This window comes from Salmo salar, chromosome ssa15 (genome assembly GCF_905237065.1).
Source record: "Salmo salar chromosome ssa15, Ssal_v3.1, whole genome shotgun sequence".
Taxonomy (NCBI): domain Eukaryota; kingdom Metazoa; phylum Chordata; class Actinopteri; order Salmoniformes; family Salmonidae; genus Salmo; species Salmo salar.
The window spans coordinates 90,381,796-90,403,421 of record NC_059456.1 but is presented as its reverse complement, the minus strand read 5'-3'; the positions used below and the strand labels follow the sequence as shown (position 1 = coordinate 90,403,421).

The 21,626-nt window shown below is 44.1% G+C and overlaps 2 protein-coding genes across 4 annotated transcripts; both read right to left on the bottom strand.

Annotated features, from left to right (window-relative positions):
* Nucleotides 1–7,351: 7,351 nt before the first annotated feature.
* camk2n1b (calcium/calmodulin-dependent protein kinase II inhibitor 1b) lies at nt 7,352–9,477 on the bottom strand. Its single transcript, XM_045696276.1, has one exon. The coding sequence runs from the start codon at nt 8,934–8,936 to the stop codon at nt 8,739–8,741; it is 198 nt and encodes a 65-aa protein (XP_045552232.1). The 5' UTR covers nt 8,937–9,477; the 3' UTR covers nt 7,352–8,738.
* Nucleotides 9,478–9,812: 335 nt separating this feature from the next.
* mulan (mitochondrial ubiquitin ligase activator of NF-kB) lies at nt 9,813–16,718 on the bottom strand. 3 transcript variants are annotated; one of them, XM_014146790.2, is made up of 5 exons: nt 16,642–16,718; nt 14,026–14,180; nt 13,128–13,336; nt 10,874–11,085; nt 9,840–10,675 (listed from the first exon to the last, which is right to left on the bottom strand). In XM_014146790.2, exons 2-5 carry the CDS (start codon nt 14,143–14,145, stop codon nt 10,158–10,160), a joined length of 1,059 nt encoding a protein of 352 aa, XP_014002265.1. In that variant the 5' UTR covers nt 14,146–14,180; nt 16,642–16,718; the 3' UTR covers nt 9,840–10,157.
* Nucleotides 16,719–21,626: the final 4,908 nt, after the last annotated feature.

Below are 21,626 nucleotides of genomic sequence, written 5' to 3'. Positions count from 1 at the left end.
ACACCATCCCATCTGGTTTGCGCTTATTTGGACTATCATTTGTTTTTCAACAGGACAATGACCCAAAACACACCTCCAGGCTGTGTAAGGGCTATTTGACCAATAAGGAGAGTGATGGAGTGCTGCATCAGATGACGGCCTCCATAATCACCCGACCTCAACACAAATGAGATGGTTTGGAATGGGTTGGATCGCACAGTGAAGGAAAAGCAGCCAACAATTGCTCAGCATATGTGGGAACTCCTTCAAGACTGTTGGAAACGCATTCCAGGTGAAGCTGGTTGAGAGAATGCCAAAGCGTGTGCAAAGCTGTCATCAAGGCAAAGGGTGGCTAATTTGAAGAATCTGAAATATAAAATATATTTGTTTACACTTATTCGGTTACTACATGATTCCATGTGTTATTTCATAGTTTTGATGTCTTCAGTATTATTTTACAATGTAGAAAATAGTAAAAATAAAGAAAAACCCTTGAATGAGTATGTAATGGTTTTCTTAGAGAAGTGGAGGAGTCAGGCGCAGGACACAGGGATAAAGGTAAACAAACGTGTTTACTAAAAATATTAATAAATCTTCTCATAGAAAAGTACACAGTTTGGAGAAACACCTCCAACTACACAAAACAGACAAACAATCACCGACAAGACAAACAGGAAATGCAGAGGTTAAATAATGAACATGATTAGCGAAATGAAAAACAGGTGTACACAATAAAGACAAAACCAAACGAACAGTGAAACATCGATCGGTGGCAACTAGTAAGCCGGTGACGTCGACCGCCGAACGCCGCCCGAACAAGGAGAGGGGCCGACTTCGGCGGGAGTCGTGACAGTACCCCCTCCTGACGCACGGCTCCAGCAGCGCGCCGACACTGGCCTCGGGGACGAACAATGAGAACGGGGATCAGGGCGATCCAGACGGAAGCGGTGAAAATCCTGGATTAGCGACGGATCCAGGATGTTTTCCGCCGGTACCCAGCTTCGCTCCTCCAGGCCATACCCCTCCCACTCCACGAGGTACTGAAGGCCCCTCGCCCGACGTCTGGAGTCCATAATGGCTCGTACGGTATATGCCGGGGCCCCCTCGATGTCCAGAGGGGGCGGAGGAACCTCCCGTACCTCAGACTGCTGGAGCGGACCAGTCACCACCGGCCTGAGGAGAGACACATGGAACGAGGGGTTAATATGATAATCAGGGGGAAGTTGTAACCTATAACAAACCTCGTTCAATCTCCTCAGGACTTTAAATGGCCCCACAAACCGCGGACCCAGCTTCCGGCAGGGCAAGTGAAGGGGCAGGTTTCGAGAGCCAGACCCGATCCCCCGGTGCATAAACCGGGGCCTCACTGCGGTGGCTGTCGGCACTCGCCTTTTGCCACCTGATGGCTCGTTGAAGACGTACATGGGCAGCGTTCCATGTCTCCTCCGAGTGCCGAAACCATTCATCCACCGCAGGAGCCTCGATCTGGCTCTGATGCCATGGTGCCAGGACCGGCTGATACCCTAGCACACACTGAAAAGGGGTAAGGTTAGTGGAAGAGTGGCGTAGGGAATTTTGGGCCATCTCCGCCCAAGGGATAAATGATGCCCACTCTCCCGGCCGGTCCTGGCAATAGGACCGCAGAAACCTACCCACCTCTTGGTTGACTCTTTCCACCTGCCCGTTACTCTCGGGGTGGAACCCTGAGGTAAGGCTGACCGAGACCCCCAGGCATTCCATAAACGCCCTCCAGACTCTAGACGTAAATTGAGGACCCCGATCAGAGACTATATCCTCAGGCACCCCGTAGTGCCGGAATACATGGGTGAATAGGGCCTCCGCAGTCTGTAGAGCCGTAGGGAGACCGGGCAAAGGAAGGAGACGGCAGGACTTAGAAAACCGATCCACAACGACCAGGATCGTGGTGTTACCCCGTGACGGGGGAAGATCCGTCATGAAATCCACCGATAGGTGTGACCACGGTCGTTGCGGAACGGGAAGGGGTTGTAATTTCCCTCTGGGCAGATGTCTAGGTGCCTTGCACTGTGCGCATACCGAACAGGAGGGGACATAAACCCTCACGTCCTTGGCTAACGTGGGCCACCAGTACTTCCCCGTAAGGCAGCGCACCGTCCGACCTATACTAGGATGACCAGAGGAGGGTGATGTGCGGGCCCAACAGATCAAACGATCGCGAACATGAAACGGCACGTACACGCGCCCAACGGGACACTGGGAGGGAGAGGGTTCTGAACGTGACGCCCGTTCGATGTCCGCGTCCACCTCCCATACCACCGGTGCCACCAGGCATGAGGCTGGAATTATGGGAGTGGGCTCTGTGGACCGCTCCTCTGTATCATACAGCCGGGACAGTGCGTCTGCCTTGATGTTCTGGGAACCTGGTTTATAGGAAAGAGTGAAAGAAAAGCGTGTGAAAAACATAGCCCACCTAGCCTGGCGAGGGTTCAGTCTCCTCGCTGCCCGAATATACTCCAGATTTCGGTGGTCAGTCCAAATGAGGAAAGGGTGTCTAGCCCCCTCAAGCCAATGTCACGCTTTCAGAGCCCCGACAACAGCTAACAACTCCCTATCCCCCACGTCATAGTTTCGCTCCGCCGGGCTGAGCTTCTTCGAAAAGAAAGCACAGGGGCGGAGTTTTGGTGGTTTACCTGAGCGCTGAGATAGCACAGCCCCTATTCCAGCCTCGGATGCATCCACCTCAACTATGAACGCTAAGGAGGGATCAGGATGCGCCAGCACTGGAGCTGTGGTAAACAGAGCCTTCAGGTTACCAAAAGCTCTGTCCGCCTCAGCCGACCACCGCAACCGCACCGGTCCCCCCTTCAGTAAGGAGGTAATGGGAGCCGCCACCTGGCCAAAGCCCCGGATAAACCTCCGGTAGTAGTTGGCAAACCCTAAAAACTGCTGCACCTCCTTTACCGTGGTTGGAGTCGGCCAATTACGCACGGCTGAAATGCGGTCAGTCTCCATCTCCACCCCTGACGCGGACAAACGGTACCCAAGGAAGGAGACGGACTGTTGAAAGAACAGACATTTCTCCGCCTTGACGTAAAGGTCATACTCCAACAGTCGACCAAGCACAGTGCGCACAAGGGACACATGCTCAGCGCGGGTGGTGGAGTATATGAGAATATCATCTATATACACCACTACACCCCGCCCGTGCAGGTCCCTAAAGATCTCATCCACAAATGATTGGAAGACAGATGGAGCATTCATTAACCCATACTGCATAACGAGGTACTCATAGTGCCCAGAAGTAGTGCTAAATGCCGTCTTCCACTCATCCCCTCCCCTGATACGCACCAGGTTGTACGTGCTCCTGAGGTCCAATTTTGTGAAGAAGCGCGCCCCGAGCAATGACTCTGTCATACTGGCGATCAGAGGCAGCGGGTAACTGTATTTAACAGTAATCTGGTTCAAACCTCGATAGTCAATGCACGGGCGTAAACCTCCATCCTTCTTCTTCACAAAAAAGAAGCTTGAGGAGACAGGTGAAATGGAGGTCCGAATGTATCCCTGTCCCAGAGATTCAGCAACATATGTTTCCATAGCCGCCGTCTCCTCCTGTGACAGAGGATACACGTGACTCCTGGGAAGTGCAGCACCCTCCAGGAGATTTATCGCACAATCCCCCGGTCGATGGGGTGGTAATTGAGTCGCCTTCCTTTTACAGAAGGCGATTGCCAAATCGGCATATTCGGGAGGAATGTGCATGGTGGAAACCTGGTTTGGACTTTCCACCGTAGTGGCACCTAAGAAAACACCTAAACACCTCCCTGAACACTGACAGGACCATCCCTTGAGAACCCTCTGTTGCCACGAAATAATAGGATCATGAGAAGCCAACCAGGGAAGCCCCAACACAACGGGAAACGCAGGAGCGTCAATCAGAAAGAGACTAATACTCTCTTCATGACTCCCCTGCGTTACCATAGCAATGGGAACTGTGACCTCCCTAATCAGCCCCGACCCCAAAGGACGACTATCTAGTGCATGTATAGGGAAGGGAACATCAACGGGAACAATAGGAATCCCTAATCTATTGGCCAAGGACCGATCAATAAAGTTCCCAGCTGCGCCTGAATCTACTAGCACCTTATGCTGGGAATGCGGGGAAAACTCCGGAAATCTTATAGATAACCACATGTGAGCAACAGGGGGGTCTGGGTGAGTCGTGTGCCTACTCACCTGAGATGAACCACCAGTGTTCCGCCTACCACCTCGACTACCTGGAAAACCTCCCCAGCACCGACCAGCAGTGTGTCCTCTGCGGTCACCTCTGGTGCATGGAACGGTTTCCCCTCCGGTCTCCCTAGTACCAGCCCCGCCCAACTGCATCGGTGTTGGGTCTAAGGGACTGGAGGATGGAACCAACGGACCCCGATCCGGACGTCCGCGGGAGGCCAGCAGGTTATCCAGCTGGATAGATAAGTCCACCAGCTGGTCCAGGTGGAGGGTGGTGTCCCTGCAGGCTAGCTCCCTACGAACGTCCTCTCGCAAACCACACCTGTAGTGATCGATCAGGGCCCGCTCATTCCATCCCGCACCAGCCGCCAGAGTTCTAAAATCCAGTGCAAACTCCCGAGCGCTCCTCATCTCCTGCCTTAAATGTAACAAGCGCTCTCCCGCCGCTCTTCCTTCTGGTGGATGATCAAATACTGCCCGAAAGCGGCGGGAGAAGTCCTCGTAGTTATCCCGAGTCAGGTCTTCCACCTCCCAGATGGCGTTGGCCCACTCCAGGGCTTTACCAGTCAAACAGGAGATGAGGGCGCTCACTCTCTCGCGTCCCGAGGGCGGCGCCTGGACAGCCGCCAGGTAAAGCTCCAGCTGGAGTAGGAACCCCTGACACCCGGCAGCTGCTCCGTCATACGCTCCCGGGAGCGAGAGCCGAATCCCACCGGATATAGACGGCGGTTGGATATGATCCAGAGGTGCGCCGGGCGGTGGTGTGGCTGGGTCGACGGGACATCCTTTACTCTCCACTCTCTCCATGGTCAGCATCACGCAATCCATGGCAGTCATAAGATTCTGGATCATACTCGCCTGCTGCTGAACACGCTCCTCTATATGAATAGGAGGGCTGGCTGCTCCTGCTGACTCCATTGTGTGGTCGGTGATTCTGTAATGGTTTTCTTAGAGAAGTGGAGGAGTCAGGCGCAGGACACAGGGATAAAGGTAAACAAACGTGTTTACTAAAAATATCAATAAATCTTCTCATAGAAAAATACATAGTTTGGAGAAACACCTCCAACTACACAAAACAGACAAACAATCACCGACAAGACAAACAGGAAATGCAGAGGTTAAATAATGAACATGATTAGCGAAATGAAAAACAGGTGTACACAATAAAGACAAAACCAAACGAACAGTGAAACATCGATCGGTGGCAACTAGTAAGCCGGTGACGTCGACCGCCGAACGCCGCCCGAACAAGGAGAGGGGCCGACTTCGGTGGGAGTCGTGACAGAGTAGCTGCATCCAAACTTTTGACTGGTTCTGTATATAATGTGTCTTCAGTATGAAACCAGGACTGTGAGTTTCTCTTTCTCATCTTCTAACAAAGCCTCTATTATACAAAACCTCAAGTCCTACTGATTAATGATGCACATGTAGTACATGTTGATTGGCGGCGTATAAGATGCTTGCAAGTGAGGGCTTGTTTTGATTATGCGTTGTGTGTTTTTGTTCCTCACGTCACTTCAGTTGGAGGATGATCTTTCAAATTGAGATGCTGACTCCATTCAGTTGATGTCTATTCCTTTGGGAGACCTAGTCGTTGCACAAATGTGTCCTATTCCAACACTAGCACACCTAATTCAAGTAGTCAACGGAACTAATCATCAAGCCCTTGATTAGTTGAAGCAGGCGTAGAGTGCTGAAATAACAAATATGACATGATACTGGGTTAAAATATAAATGCTGGATTATGTGTAATATATGGTAGAGTAGGTCATAGTAGGCTATATCCTACTAACTATTATTGATGTTGACCTTACATCCAGTAGAGGCTGGTGGGATGATCTATAGGAGGAAGGGCTCATTGTAATGGCTGGAATGGAATGATGGAACAGACTCAAACATATGGTTTCCGCATGTTTGATGTATTTGATACCGTTCCATTCATTCCATTCCAGCCATTACAATAAGCCTGTCCTCCTATAGCTCCTCCCTCCAGCCTCCACTGATCCAATCCATGATTTCAGATGATCTGTCTATAGTGGCTGGCATTTCCTACTGGCCAAACAGAGCTATAGCCACAAACACACTGATTGTACTACCAGACACTGACAATGTCGATATTGTTTTTCTTATGAAAACAAATTAAGTTGAATATATTCAAGGAAGAGACCAGTCCACCTGCTTACATAATATTATACAAACCAACCATGAGGGCAGTTACAACTCTAATTGAGTCATTATTTGATATGAAAAAAATGTACCGCTTGTATCACCTAAGTATTCACTTTAATATTTTCCTTCCTATAGCAGTAAGCAAAAACAATATCCTAAATAGGAGTTATATCCATTGATCGAATGGCAGTAAAGACGCTCCTAATTCAAAGCTAAAGCCACCATATACAATAACAGTAGTCTTGATGAGATTCAGGATACCAATCACAGGTCAATTTTCGATTGTAGCCTACCGTAATAATACAAATACTCATAAGAGTCTCTCCATTATCTCTTTACCAGCCCAGATTACACAGTGATTTCATTTCCTCTTTTGTCGCTCACCTTGAGACCTGGGGCTCACCTGTGAGGTAATTGGCTTCACTGGTGTGTAATTACTCTCTCTCTTGCGCGCATTCTCTCTCTCTGTCAGCCCAATTGGGCTGTATATTAGTAGATTTGAAAGGCTACAGCGATTTCTGGAGCAGTAGGTGAATTCAGGTGAATCTTTTGTTTTAAATGGATCTGTATTCCTATAGTACTGGGAGAAACACCAAGGCGCAAAGGGTGGTTTGTGAAGCAAATCGAACCTTGATAGTAAAAGATACAGTAAGGTTGCTATGGGAACCACATTTCAGAGGCCACACTGAGAAGGAAAAAATAATAGGAAGAATGCTGGTAATTATACAGTAGATCTTCAAGAGGGAGCCTGCTGAATCAGTGAAGTTGCCTAAGTAGCTATGATTTGTCCTCCCGTGAGAGAAGGGTTCCTCTTGCTTGATTACCTGAGAATAATCTGGTATCCTCAGAGTCAGTGAAAACATCTTCTGAAGTCACAGCACCCTGAGTGTAGTGCTGTGGCACTTAGTGGCTAACAGTGGCAGTGTAATAACAGGGCCTACTTTAGGTCATTATTGATGTATGAAACTGTAATTAACAGAGTATAGCAATAATGGTTTGTTTAGCGGTAAAGAGTGCAAAGTGATGCAAATAATGGGTCAGCCAGGGAGAAGGGAAACAAGGTACACAATTCATTTTCACATTTGAATACTTGACTGTACATTACAAACATCACCCTGTTCAGTGAAAAGTGGTGCAACATACACAATATTTAAATAATATATTATTGGGGTTTGTCATTCCAAGTTGCAAACAATGTGTATGCCAGTAATTTCTTTTGACACAGAGACACTTCTGCTCAGACTATTCCATGCAAGGGCAGATATTGACAAAAAAAGCCCTCAAACAAACATGGGCACATTGGGACATATCACTGACAATACATGTATTTCATGGCATCTTCTGAGATATTTGGCACAGTTGTGATCATATTCCCCATGACAGCACTGTATTATAAAAATGTGTTGACTGTTACAATCACAAAACAGGAATCGTTTTAGTTGTTTCATAGGTAGATGCCTGATGTTAAAATACGTTTTTCACATTAGAATGAGCAGGCAGTTTGCAGCAACAACATAAGTACAAATGGCAAAACCCAAAAGTGCATGATTAAAAACAGTAGTCCTTCAATTGTCATTCTGTAAAAAAACAAGTGGTCATCACTACCAAAAGGGTATCCAAAAGTTATTAATGCATGCTATTAAAGGTGAAAAACACATTAACACAGCTTTTAACATTTTGTACAAAAGTATTGGAACTTTGCAGGACTGAACAGTACAGTAGCAAAATAAACAGCCAAGATAGAGTAAAAATAAGAGCAAGTTTAGGATCTGTTTTTCCTCCACATATTATCCCATACAGTATCCTTCGCATTTTACCAGCCTTTGCCTTGGGGAATAATTTTCATATCATTAATCAATTATTTAGACTGGATCAATTAATGAAGTTCTATAACATGTGCTTTAAAAGCAAAGGACCAAGTGAAGTAATTTCACAGTTCTTTTCTGTTTGGAAGCATGGACTAATAGGCATCACTGAAATAAATACAAAACGAGAACATACCAAAGTGCTTTTTTGCTGAGCAGGGATAGTAGGCCTACAGTATTTTTGAGCTGCGAACCTTCTTTTGGGTTATTCTAGACACCGGCAGGTATTTTTTCTGCTGGGTCTTTCAGCTCATTTTCTATTCTGTCATCTTCAATAGCAACTGGCGATTAGAAGAAAACACAAAATTGTGAGGATTCACTCAGATTGTCAAACTAAAATGGTGCATTTCATACAACGCCCTCTATATCTCTACTCATGGAAAAGTTAATTTATACATCCTGTGTCCAGTCAAGCCACAGCAAAATATTAACATTTTCCAATGAAAGAGCCCAACTCTGTATTTTTGAACACACACACCCTATTTTCAAAAGTGTTTATTTAATTTATTGTAATGATTATTTAAAAACGTCCTTTGTTGACAATAGTCTCTCACCTCGTTTACCTCTCCCAATCTGTCCGGTTTTCGGTGGTATTTTAGTCAGTGCAGCACAATAGAAGTTGCTGGTATCCTGCAGGCAACACGTGATGGAGACCTTTCCCACGTCGCCATCAACACTATAATATGTCTCGTTGAAAGGCAATACTCCCGACATGTCTTCACAGTACAAGGTTAGTCAATAATCGATACTGAAAGACGCCGGTGAAAAAGCATATATCATAACACACTGAAAATTCTATCGTCTAATATCGCTAACATTAAAAATTATTTATTCAACGTTTTCTGTCCTTTACGAATAAACGGGCCATGTATCAATGGAATACAGTACATTTACATAATAAAATGACACCGTTGTAAAATTGTAGGCTAAATCTGATAAGGAGTGCGATGCAAAACAATCCCGAGACCTGGCTGAAAATACATGTCAGCGACAGAGGTACATTTTTCCTTCTCCATCCACCAGTCTCACCACGTCACGCTCCTTATGCTGCATGTTTTGTACCTTCGTGGTTCAATGAGAATCCCCTTATATTCAACCCATTATGAATTAATAATTTAATATCATTGTATACTGCCTCATCTCATTTCTATACGAGATAACTGATTCAGTCACTTTGTAGGCTAACTTGGGGGACATAACTGATTCAGTCACTTTGTAGGCTAACTTGGGGGACATAACTGATTCAGTCACTTTGTAGGCTAACTTGGGGGACATAACTGATTCAGTCACTTTGTAGGCTAACTTGGGGGACATAACTGATTCAGTCACTTTGTAGGCTAACTTGGGGGACATACTTGATACTTTTCTTAAATGTTTCTATCTTGCACATGTTTTATTTCTCTACTTTCACTGCTCATATCAAATTTGATGGCTTATACAAAACATAAAATATCACTGTTGAAAACATGTATGAAAGGCAGAAGTCACTCTGTCCTGGCAGCAATACATATTTTCATAAATGTGTGGATAGTTACATTTACATCTGTATACTATACTCCAACTTTGCAAAATAAGTTGAAGATTTGTTTTGTGTTTTTCTTTCTTTATTCAAAATGGCTTTGATGTGCTTTGGAGAAACATTGAGGTGAAGACATTCAACTTCTGAGTTGATTCTACAACTCTCTATGGAAAAAGGACACATCTTTTCCTCAACTGATATAACTCAAATCAACATATGCATAATAACAACAGAGCATTACAAGTAAGGTTGATCTTTCAATGAAATGTTAAAGCTACAAGTACCACTTTAAATTATACACAGTCATTTTCCTGTCACACACACAAAAAAAAGAAAAACAAATACACAATCCTTTTTTCAGTGACATTTTCAGTAACATTAGATTAGTCCAGTTACAATCGCCATGGCATTGTCCATTAGCTGTTATAAAGTGGTACTACCCTCTCTATCGTCGCCCTGCAGATAGGGCACTTCTTTGGCTCTGGAAGAGCCTGGTAGCACTGGTCACAGGCACAGACATGCCCACACTCCAGGAACACACAGGAACGCTCCCGGCTCAGACACACCGTACAGGCACTAGGGGAAACACTGGTCTCCTCTACATTCAGCTCCATCATCCTCTTCCTCTGATGCTCCTTGAACTCCTCCAGGACGTTCTTCTCCTTTCTCCTCTGTCGGTGGTAAACCCACTGCTTCCACAGGATGAAGAGGAGCGTCGTAGAAGCTACCACACCAAACACCGCGGTCAGGACCCTCCAGACTCTGACGCTGCTCTGCTGCTTCTCCACCAGGGAGTCATAGTCCAGTCGGCTGAGGAAGTACCTCAGGCCCTGCTTGGGAGGCTGGAGCTTCACCAGGTTGTTGTCCAGCACCAGCTCCCCGACCCCGGTCACACTCTCCCCCAGACGCAGCATCTCCTCTGTCTCGTGGATACCTATAATAATAATAACAACAACATATGCCATTTAGCTTTTATCCAAAGTGACTTAAAGACTTACATGCATGAATGCATTTTAGTATGGGTGGTCCCAGCCACAACGCTGGCTTTGCAAGTGCCATGCTCTACTAAAGCAGTGTTGACCTTAGCCCTGGGCTTAACTGAGCAACACAGGACCACACAAAAGGACCATACCTTTAGGGCGCTCCCCGCTGATGAAGTGGCCAATGACATTGGTCAGGGACTGGACCGTGGGGTGAAAGTTCTCGTAAGTGGTCTCCAGGTCTAGCTCCGAGGAGTCCAGGGGACGGATGACCCGGATGGTGGCGGCCATGGCCATGTCGTGGGATGCCAGGTCAAAGGGCACCGTGTTGGTGCGCTGGTGGATGACCTTTTCACTCTCGTTCCTGACAGTTACAAAATAGAGATATCTAGAGAGACGTGTATCCACAAAAATAAGCGTTGTAGAGCATAACATTATTTTCATACATTTTGTTTGTGTTTACAAATTAATTTATGTTTATTTTTTCATTCAAGGTAACACAAGAGGAACAAAAGTTAACTGTTGGGCCATCGTTAGTGTGTGAGTGTCTTCACACACAAACCATACATCCACACAAACTGAGCCTCCTAACAGCCATCAGTAAGAGAGCATGCAAGAATACATCATAGCACTTCAATGTACAGTTGTGGCCAAAAGTTCTGAGAATGACACAAATATTAATTTTTACAAAGTCTGCTGCCTCAGTTTGTATGATGGCAATTTGCATATACTCCAGAATGTTATGAAGAGTGATTAGATGAATTGCAATTAATTGCAAAGTCCCTCTTTGCCATGCAAATGAACTGAATCCCCCCCAAAACATTTCCACTGCATTTCAGCCCTGCCACAAAAGGACCAGCTCACATCATGTCAGTGATTCTCTCGTTAACACAGGTGTGAGTGTTGACGAGGACAAGGCTGGAGATCACTCTGTCATGCTGATTGAGTTCAAATAACAGACTGGAAGCTTCAAAAGGAGGGTGGTGCTTGGAATCATTGTTCTTCCTCTGTCAAACATGGTTACCTGGAAGGAAACACGTGCCGTCATCATTGCTTTGCACAAAAAGGGCTTCACAGGCAAGGATATTGCTGCCAGTAAGATTGCGCCTAAATCAACAATTTATCGGATCATCAAAAACTTCAAGGAGAGCGGTTCAATTGTTGTGAAGAAGGCTTCAGGGCGCCCAAGAAAGTCCAGCAAGCGCCAGGACCGTCTCCTCAAGTTGATTCAGCTGCGGGATCGGGGCACCACCAGTACAGAGCTTGCTCAGGAATGGCAGCAGGCAGGTGTGAGTGCATCTGCACGCACAGTGAGGCTAAGACTTTTGGAGGATGGCCTGGTGTCAAGAAGGGCAGGAAAGAAGCCACTTCTCTACAGGAAAAACATTTTTTATTTATTTTACCTTTATTTAACTAGGCAAGTCAGTTAAGAACAAATTCTTATTTTCAATGATGGCCTAGGAACAGTGGGTTAACTGCCTTGTTCAGCTCAGGGATTTGAACTTGTAACCTTTCGGTTACTAGTCCAACACTCTAACCACTAGGCTACGCTGACGCCCCAGGAAAAACATCTGGGACAGACTGATATTCTGCAAAAGGTACAGGGATTGGACTGCTGAGGACTGGGGTAAAGTCATTTCCTCTAATGAATCCCCTTTCCGATTGTTTGGGGAATCCGGAAAAAAGCTTGTCCGGAGAAGACAAGGTGAGCGCTGCCATCAGTCCTGTGTCATGCCAACAGTAAAGCATCCTGAGACCATTCATGTGTGGGGTTGCTTCTCAGCCAAAGGAGTGGGCTCACTCACAATTTTGCCTAAGAACACAGCCATGAATAAAGAATGGTACCAACACATCCTCCGAGAGCAATTTCTCCCTACCATCCAGGAACAGTTTGGTGACGAACAATGCCTTTTCCAGCATGATGGAGCACCTTGCCATAAGGCAAAAGTGATAACTAAGTGGCTCGGGGAACAAAACATCTATATTTGGGTCCATGGCTAGGAAACTCCCCAGACCTTAATCCCATTGAGAACTTGTGGTCAATCCTCAAGAGGCGGGTGGACAAACAAAAACCCACAAATTCTGACAAACTCCAAGCATTGATTATGCAAGAATGGGCTACCATCAGTCAGGATGTGGCCCAGAAATTAATTGACAGCATGCCAGGGTGGATTGCAGAGGTCTTGAAAAAGAAGGTTCAACACCGCAAATATTGACTCTTTGCATCAACTTCATGTAATTGTCAATAAAAGCCTTTGACACTAATGAAATGCTTGTAATTATATTTCAGTATTCCATAGTAGCATCTGACAAAAATATCTAAAGACACTGAAGCAGCAAACTTTGTGGAAATTAATATTTGTGTCATTCTCAAAACTTCAGCCACGACTGTACTTTAGCACCTACCAGAGATGAGTGGTGCGATTCCACACCATCTTCTTCTCCTTTAGAGTTAACCTCTCGATGACCCCTTTGCAGTTGTCCACAAACTGGCTGTTCAGGGTTTCTTTAACAGATCTCACAACACCTTCGATCACAGCGTACGGGACACATTTTCCTGGTGCTGCTGTCAGGATGTTCTTCAGATCCTGATCAATAGACACTCTCTTGGCTCCCTGTAAAACATAAAGCATATTGAAGAACAATCAAAAACTTCCAATGATCATTATGATGAAGTGAAATCCTTTCCTGGTAAAACGCAAATGATATACTGTCTGAACTATTGATAATATCACATTGGATTTCTGGGATTTCTGGGTGCCGTGCTACTGTATGCTCTAGTAAGTTGCAAACAAAACAATTTAAAGAGATTCTCTGACACTTTTGTATACTTTTTAGCCAGTAGTTCAGAAAATAGTGCTCACAAGCCAAAATTGCTTACTACGTCACATATGTGCTCACCGTCTCTCGCTCTGCCGTGTGTGCATCTTGCTAGCTGTCACTCAAATGGCGAGGGGCTAAAGCTCATTGGCTGGAACTCGAATTGATAAGGGGCTGACACATATGGGGGAAAATGGCACTGCGCAGCTTCCAGTAAACTGTCACTTTCAAACTAGGGATTTCGTGGCTACTTGAGGTAACACAGTAATTCTGCTCGTAGATTATGTATGTACTGTACGAACTACACATTGACAAATCCATCCCAAAGTGAGATGTTTAAAAAAGACTTATGTTGCCAACGTTCCAGACCATGTCTTTAAACTCCCCTCAAGATGTGTCATTTGTCAATGATTAGCCTAACCACAAACCTACCAGATTTAAAGAGATAAGAAAGATAGATGAGACAAGCCTATAATGTGATTACCTTTAATCTTGCTACTGTTGTTGTCCTCCTCCTGTAGACAGAGTAGAAGACTGCAGTCAGTGCTGAGCTGGTGGTTAATAGTAGGACTTGGGCTGTGGAGGGTTTCCCACTAGAATCCATCTTTTCAGAGAACACAAGGGCAGGTGTATCCCCACCTGGATTGGGAGTCAGATGACATTCTATAAAGCTATGGTCATGTGTTAGTTGGACCTTGATGGAAAATACGAATGCCATGTGATTACACTACAGAATTATACTTGGCCAGTTGGTTTGTCAGCCTAATAATTCATATTTACAGAGACTTGACTGACTGCCACCTAGCTGGGTGATTCTTATGAACCATGTTTGTAGCACGTTGAGTTACAAAAACCATGATGCATCTGCAAAAATCAACTATCGTTCTGAGGACTAAGATGTGTACATTTTGGCTAAGTGTCATATTTTAAATACATTTTTTCCTGAATTGTGTACATTTTCACCCCAAATTCTCACTATCGAAATGCGTCCGGATTAAACTATCTGGTAATTTTATAAGATTTTACAAGAAAAACTTGCTTATTTGAATAAAACACCAAATATGTTGCTGCAGTTTATCCATAAATCATAAAAATTGTATACTAGTTGAAGTTTATATTAAACTAAAATATGTATTACATACAAACACAGTGTCTGTTGGCATGTGTCTCATTTCCGTAACACTTTAAGTTCCTTTAAAAACAACGTTTTATTCACCCATGATGCATCATCGAGATGAGTAGTATAAGTACATTTATTAGCTTATATGTCTTCAGAATTAGGTTCTTAGTCTCAAACAGCCCCTTTACCCCCCTTGGCCTTCTCATTAACGAAACGGCTAAAAAGCTGCGAAATTTAAGTCCGATTTAATTTCATTATAATTTTATAATTTCTTTACAAATATTTTTCTTTTCAGTGTTATGTTTAACTCACACCTTTTCATTAGGGGAGCAATGTAAAAAATATATTAGACATTGATTTCATTATTACTTTTTTGGACTGTTGTAATAATTATAAAATATGCTGAACAAAAATAAAAATGCAACATGTAAAGTGTTGGCCCCATGTTTCATGAGCTGAAATAAAAGATCCCAGAAATGTTCCATACACACATCTATGCACAAATTTGTTTACAACCCTGTTAGTGAGCATTTCTCCTTTGCCAAGATAATCCATCCACCTGACAGGTGTGGCATTTCAAGAAGCTGATTAAACAGCATGATCATTACACAGGTAAACCTTGTGCTGGGGACATTGTGTCACACAACACAATTCCAGAGATGTGTCAAGTTTTGAGGGACCGTGCAATTGGCATGCTGACTGCAGGAATGTCTACCAGAGCTGTTGCCAGAGAATTGAATGTTCAGTTCTCTACCATAAGCCGCCTTCAACGTCATTTAAGAGAATTTGGCAGTACGTCCAACCGGTCTCCCGACTGCCGACCATGTGTATGGCGTCGTATGGGCGAGCAGTTTGCTGATTTTAACGTGGTGAACAGGGTGCCCCATGGTGGCGGTGGGGTTATGGTTTGCTGAAACATGAGGTGATGGCTAAGGACAGCAAAGCTAAGGACAATGAACACAATTGCATTTTATTGATGGCAAGTTGAATGCACAGTGATACCGTGACCAGATCCTAAGGTCCATTGTCAGGTCATTCATCCGCCGCCATCACCTCATGTTTCAGCATGATAATGCACAACCCCATGTCTCAAGGATCTGTACACAATTCCTGGAAGTTGAAAATGTCCCATTTCTTCCATAGTCTGCATACTCACCAGACATGTCACCCATTGAGCATGTTTGGGATGCTCTGGATCAACATGTACGACAGCTTCCTGCCAATATTTCCTGCCAATATCCAGCAACTTCGCACAGCCATTGAAGAGGAGTGGGAAAACATTCCTCAGGCCACAATCAACAGCCTCATCAACTCTATGTGAAGATGTGTCGTGCAGCATGAGGCAAATAAATGGTGGTCTCACCAGATACTGACTGGTTTTCTGATCCACGCCGTACTTTTTTGTTTTGTAGGCATCTGTGACCAATCACGTGAAATCTATAACTCAGTAAAATCTTTAACATTTTTGCATTTTGCCTTTCTATTTTTGTTCAGTATAGATTAAATACAGATCCTAATCTCAGTGATCAAAGAGGACATTTCGTTAAAAATGAAACTCTTCATTTTTGGGTCAAATTTCGTGAGAATGACCCAGCTAATTATTACTGTAGCTAACGTAATCGAGGACTCCAATTTTGATCCAGCAAAAATCTATTTGGGTTGACTGACCTTCTGGAGGCGAGTGACCATTTCAAATGCTTAGCTAATGACAACAACGCACTCGCCAAAATGCAAAACATATTAAAACATTTGGCATCATGCAACTATACAGAATATATTGACTGAACATGAAAACCTGTCGGTAGCTAGCAAGATTGTTGACACTGCGCTAGCTAAGGGGCTCTGTTATTTAGCCCTTCACTGACGTAGATAGTTTGTAAACACACAGATCTCTCACCCAGAAAATTACGTTTATATTTTAAAAACGATCGACTTCGTTCCAAGATTAGATAAATACAGCCACAAGTAGCTAGCACTCACCCTCCACTTTCTCACAGTACACACTATTTCCGGGTTCCTTTTCTCACTTCAAAATAAACGTTATTTCAATGTGGTCATTTGACCAGCAGGTGACAGTGTTCCATCATTTATCAAGTGAAAAGCTTCTACTTCTGTGGGTTTTATGGCAGACTACAACCCCAAAAGGTATAGTACTGCTACCAACTAGACGGGGTTGAAAAACCAAGGTAACAATAAAACCCATATGTGATAGGGGAAACTAACTTAATCCACCCAAAATAAAATAATTTAAAAAAAACCCACCAAACTCCCACTTCTTCCTTCCGTCAAATCTCCATATCTCCCTTCTCAGGCTCTATGACCTGAGAGGGTGGTACAGCTTGTGCCAATACTCCATGCAACTCCTCCACCGAGAAGTCTTTCAGTCCCAGGAACCGCTCCACTGCATCCACAAGGATATCTATTTTCCTGGACTTCCTCTCCACCTTGGCAGTGCCATTGATCACCATAGTTATAAAGGCCACAAAGTCCACCTTCTTAACCTTTAACATATCTGGGTCAAGCTGTTGAACGGAAACCCCTGCAGCCTGCAGTGAAGGCTCCAGGAGCACCATTCGAACCCTTAACCCTTTTATACAGCAGCTGCATATGAAATGCTCTGGACAGCCCTGACTTTGGCCATCTCATTCTCTTCCACCCTTGTTGGGCATTCCAAAGACTTGGCTTCATGGTTCCCACTACAATTGAAACATGTCACATTTTCATCACTTTTAAAACACAACATGATTTTTCCACAACTTGGACATCTCGGCTTCTCCCTTCTGCAAACACTTGAAACATGTCCACAAGCTTTACAGTGATCACACTGCATTGGTCTTGGAACAAATGCTCTGACTCCGTAGTTTATATAGCACTTGAATAGGCGGAGATTCCATATCAAAAGAAGAGTAGGGCGAGATTCCATAGCAAAAGAAGAGTAGGGAGAGATTCCATATCAAAAGAAGAGTAGGGAGAGATTCCATATCAAAAGAAGAGTAGGGAGAGATTCCATATCAAAAGAAGAGTAGGGAGAGATTCCATATCAAAAGAAGAGTAGGGAGAGATTCCATATCAAAAGAAGAGTAGGGAGAGATTCCATATCAAAAGAAGAGTAGAGAGAGATTCCATATCAAAAGAAGAGTAGGGAGAGATTCCATATCAAAAGAAGAGTAGGGAGAGATTCCATATCAAAAGAAGAGTAGGGAGAGATTCCATATCAAAAGAAGAGTAGGGAGAGATTCCATAGCAAAAGAAGAGTAGGGCGAGATTCCATAGCAAAAGAAGAGTAGGGAGAGATTCCATATCAAAAGAAGAGTAGGGAGAGATTCCATATCAAAAGAAGAGTAGGGAGAGATTCCATATCAAAAGAAGAGTAGGGAGAGATTCCATATCAAAAGAAGAGTAGGGAGAGATTCCATATCAAAAGAAGAGTAGGGAGAGATTCCATATCAAAAGAAGAGTAGGGAGAGATTCCATATCAAAAGAAGAGTAGGGAGAGATTCCATATCAAAAGAAGAGTAGGGAGAGATTCCATATCAAAAGAAGAGTAGGGAGAGATTCCATATCAAAAGAAGAGTAGGGAGAGATTCCATATCAAAAGAAGAGTAGGGAGAGATTCCATATCAAAAGAAGAGTAGGGAGAGATTCCATATCAAAAGAAGAGTAGGGAGAGATTCCATATCAAAAGAAGAGTAGGGAGAGATTCCATATCAAAAGAAGAGTAGGGAGAGATTCCATATCAAAAGAAGAGTAGGGAGAGATTCCATATCAAAAGAAGAGTAGGGAGAGATTCCATATCAAAAGAAGAGTAGGGAGAGATTCCATATCAAAGAACAAAGTAACAGATACTGTAGTCTTCACCACATGATTCATCCGATGAGCATCGATCACTCCATGAATGTTTTTAATCTCTGCAACATCGACTTCCCACGAAACGCCAGATATAACCCCCTTGAGGGGTGCCCTCTTCCGACGAGACACACAGGACACATCAAACTTCTCAAATCGGGTGAGACACAACACACACTCTTTCTGATCCTCAGAAGAACAAAAAAATCAAAACAAGCCCACGTCTCATGATCCTCACAGCCTTGACTTTACGCAGCACCCTCTCCACCAGTTTGGATATCTGAAATGGATTCTTCAAAATTGGTAATCCAATCAGCTGCTCCTCATTCACAAAACATACTCCTACAAGATAAGAATGGACATTCTCATCACTGTTTGCTACTTTACTCCGTTTTCTATTATTTTGGACAATATTCCAACTCTCCTTGATTCCTCTGCCATTATAGTCATGCTGCACATCAGCGTCCACTTCCGCCGTCTTTCTTTCCAACCATTTGACTGACTCCCAAGTGAAAAGCACATCACAGATTCGTTATTATAGTCGTATGGGCTCTGTGATATGAAATGAGATGATATCACATGTTTATATTCACTTTTGGTTGTTAAAATGATGAACAACCATTGATTTCATGACAAACAACATTGTGTAAAGAAACATGTATTTAACTTAAAAATGTATTGTCTAGCTAGTGGTGTACAGAATAAAAGAAGCACGGGATCATAAACACAGAAAAAAGTCGTCTAGAACTTTGACCGAAGACGAGAAAAGAGGAACATTTCCCTCTCAAACGACCATTGGAACGTCTGATGTATCAATTCTTAGAACACTTCCAAAGCAAAGAAAGCCTACTACTGCAACTGAGGACATTGTGACCTCTGGTGGACAACCAGGGACTGTTGAACAACTCCCCATACATGGACCGGGTGATTTCAACAGAGAGAGACAACAAAGACATACAAGCGTAAATATATGCATTGCAATTCTTTTCGAATGAGCGGTCGTTCATTTGCAAAGTATTCACATTCCCATGAGCATAGTTTTCCAACTGTATGTACGATGGGTCCCCTCTCTGTCTCTCCCGCTCTTTCTTTCCCCACCCCTTTCATTGTGTAACGGTCATTTCATCACGTAATAATTAAACATAGTTAATTGATTTGATAAAATAACCGTCATCACATTAATGATAGTCACGTCACATGATGAATACACTCTTTATATAAACAACAATAATGCAATGGAGAAGTGCAGTGCCAATAAAGAGGAAGAGTGTGAAATGATTTGGGGTGAAATATGGTGTCAGCATGCAGCAGTGGGAAAAGCATGCTTCAGTTCAGAACCATTCAATTGAGCCTGTTGTGCAATCTCAGTCTCACAAATCCACTGACTGACTGTCACTCACTCTGTCCAGCCCCACAGGCAGCAGCCATCCACTTCTTTCTAACCAGGGTATGCGTCCCAAATGGCACCCTATTCCCTACAGTGTGCACTATTTTTGACCAGAGCCCTATAGTGCACTATAGGGAATAGGGTGCCATTTGAGACGCAGACCCAGTTAGAAAGAAGTGAATGGCTGCTGCCTGTGGGGCTGGGCGGAGTGAGTGACAGTCAGTCAGTGAATTCAGGATTAGCATACTATCTCCCTGCTTCGTCAGTTCATTTTCCACACTGAACAGTCACTGCCAAATTGATATTTAGTTACAGGGTAGTGTTTTTCAGGTTTTATGGAATGAGCTGGCAGGGCAAGTGGCCCCAGACTTGGTTTCCCAACAATTATTTGTGGTTAAATAAGTAATGCAATGAAATACAATAGTCACAAGGATGCAGAATGCACAAACAACATTTGACAAGGGTGCTAGATGTACAAAACATAGGCCTGTAGTGTACTTCTCTACAACACGTTGGATAAATGTGGATTTATGTATTTGAATCTCTCCATCTCTGTATGTCTGAGCGAATTGAGTGCAGCACAGAGATTTGGATGCAGGATAAATCACAAATGGAAACCACTCTACTGTACTTTTCAAAAAAGTTTTGAAAATCTCTATAATGAGACAACAAGAATAACATGGGTACAACAACAACAAAATTCCATCAAACACTGTATGAGAAAGTAGCCTGAATCAGTAGGCTGAATCAGTAGGCTGAATCAGTAGCCTGAATCAGTAGGCTGGATCAGATTTGGTATCATTCAACTGACAGCTGAAATATTATGAGAGAACTTGGAGCTACCAAACTCCAAATACAGGAGAGGTGTAGGCAGTGTGACCCCTTCCATATCAACTCAAAAAGGGAACCGAACATGCCTGAGTGCTTTGTCTCAATATTAGTCACCTTGATGCAGTCATCTATGGCAACTGCTCGGCATCTGACCATAAGGCGCTACAGAGGGTAGTGCGTACGGCCCAGTACATCACTGGGGCCAAGCTTCCTGCCATCCAGGACCTATATAATAGGCGGTGTCAGAGGAAAGACCACAACAAGCGGTACCGGAGCGCCAAGTCTATGACCAAAAGACTCCTTAACAGCTTCTACCCCCAAGCCATAAGACTGCTGAACAATTAATCAAATGGCCACTGGACTATTTACATTGACCCCCCCCATTTGTGTTGTACACTGCTGCTACTCGCTGTTTATTATCTATGCATAGTCACTTCACACCTACCTACATGTACAAATTACCTTGACTAACCTGTACCCCCGCACATTGACTCGGTACCGTACCCCCTGTATATAGCCTCTTTATTGTTATTTTATTGTGTTACTTTATATTAACTCTTCTTGAACTGCACTGTTGGTTAAGGGCTTGTAAGTAAGCATTTCACGGTAAGGTTGACAATTGTTGTATTTCGGAGCATGTGACAAATCAAGTTTGATTTGATCTAGTTACAGTGGAAAGTGTCCCTTCCTTCCTGTAGACAAACAGCGCTCCACAGCTAACCTCTCTAACTCCCATGTCTCTGTCTGTTTTCCTGATGCCTGCCTACACCCATCTACCCATCCACCCATCCACGTGGAGGTATAGACAGAAATAGCCCTGGCTGGCAGATGGAAGATAGAAAAAGGGAGAAACTTTGAGGGAGGAGTGCAGGGAGGCAGGGATGGAACCAGATGAGTCCAT

Excerpts from the sequence above, each read along its gene's own strand:
- mulan (XM_014146790.2), bottom strand. The coding sequence starts at position 14,145 with ATGGATTCTAGTGGGAAACCCTCCACAGCCCAAGTCCTACTATTAACC. Across the intron at positions 13,337-14,025 it reads CAACAGTAGCAAGATTAAAG|GGAGCCAAGAGAGTGTCTAT; the intron begins GTAATCACATTA and ends TATGTTTTACAG. Across the intron at positions 11,086-13,127 it reads AATCGCACCACTCATCTCTG|GAACGAGAGTGAAAAGGTCA; the intron begins GTAGGTGCTAAA and ends TGTAACTGTCAG.
- camk2n1b (XM_045696276.1), bottom strand. The coding sequence starts at position 8,936 with ATGTCGGGAGTATTGCCTTTCAACGAGACATATTATAGTGTTGATGGC.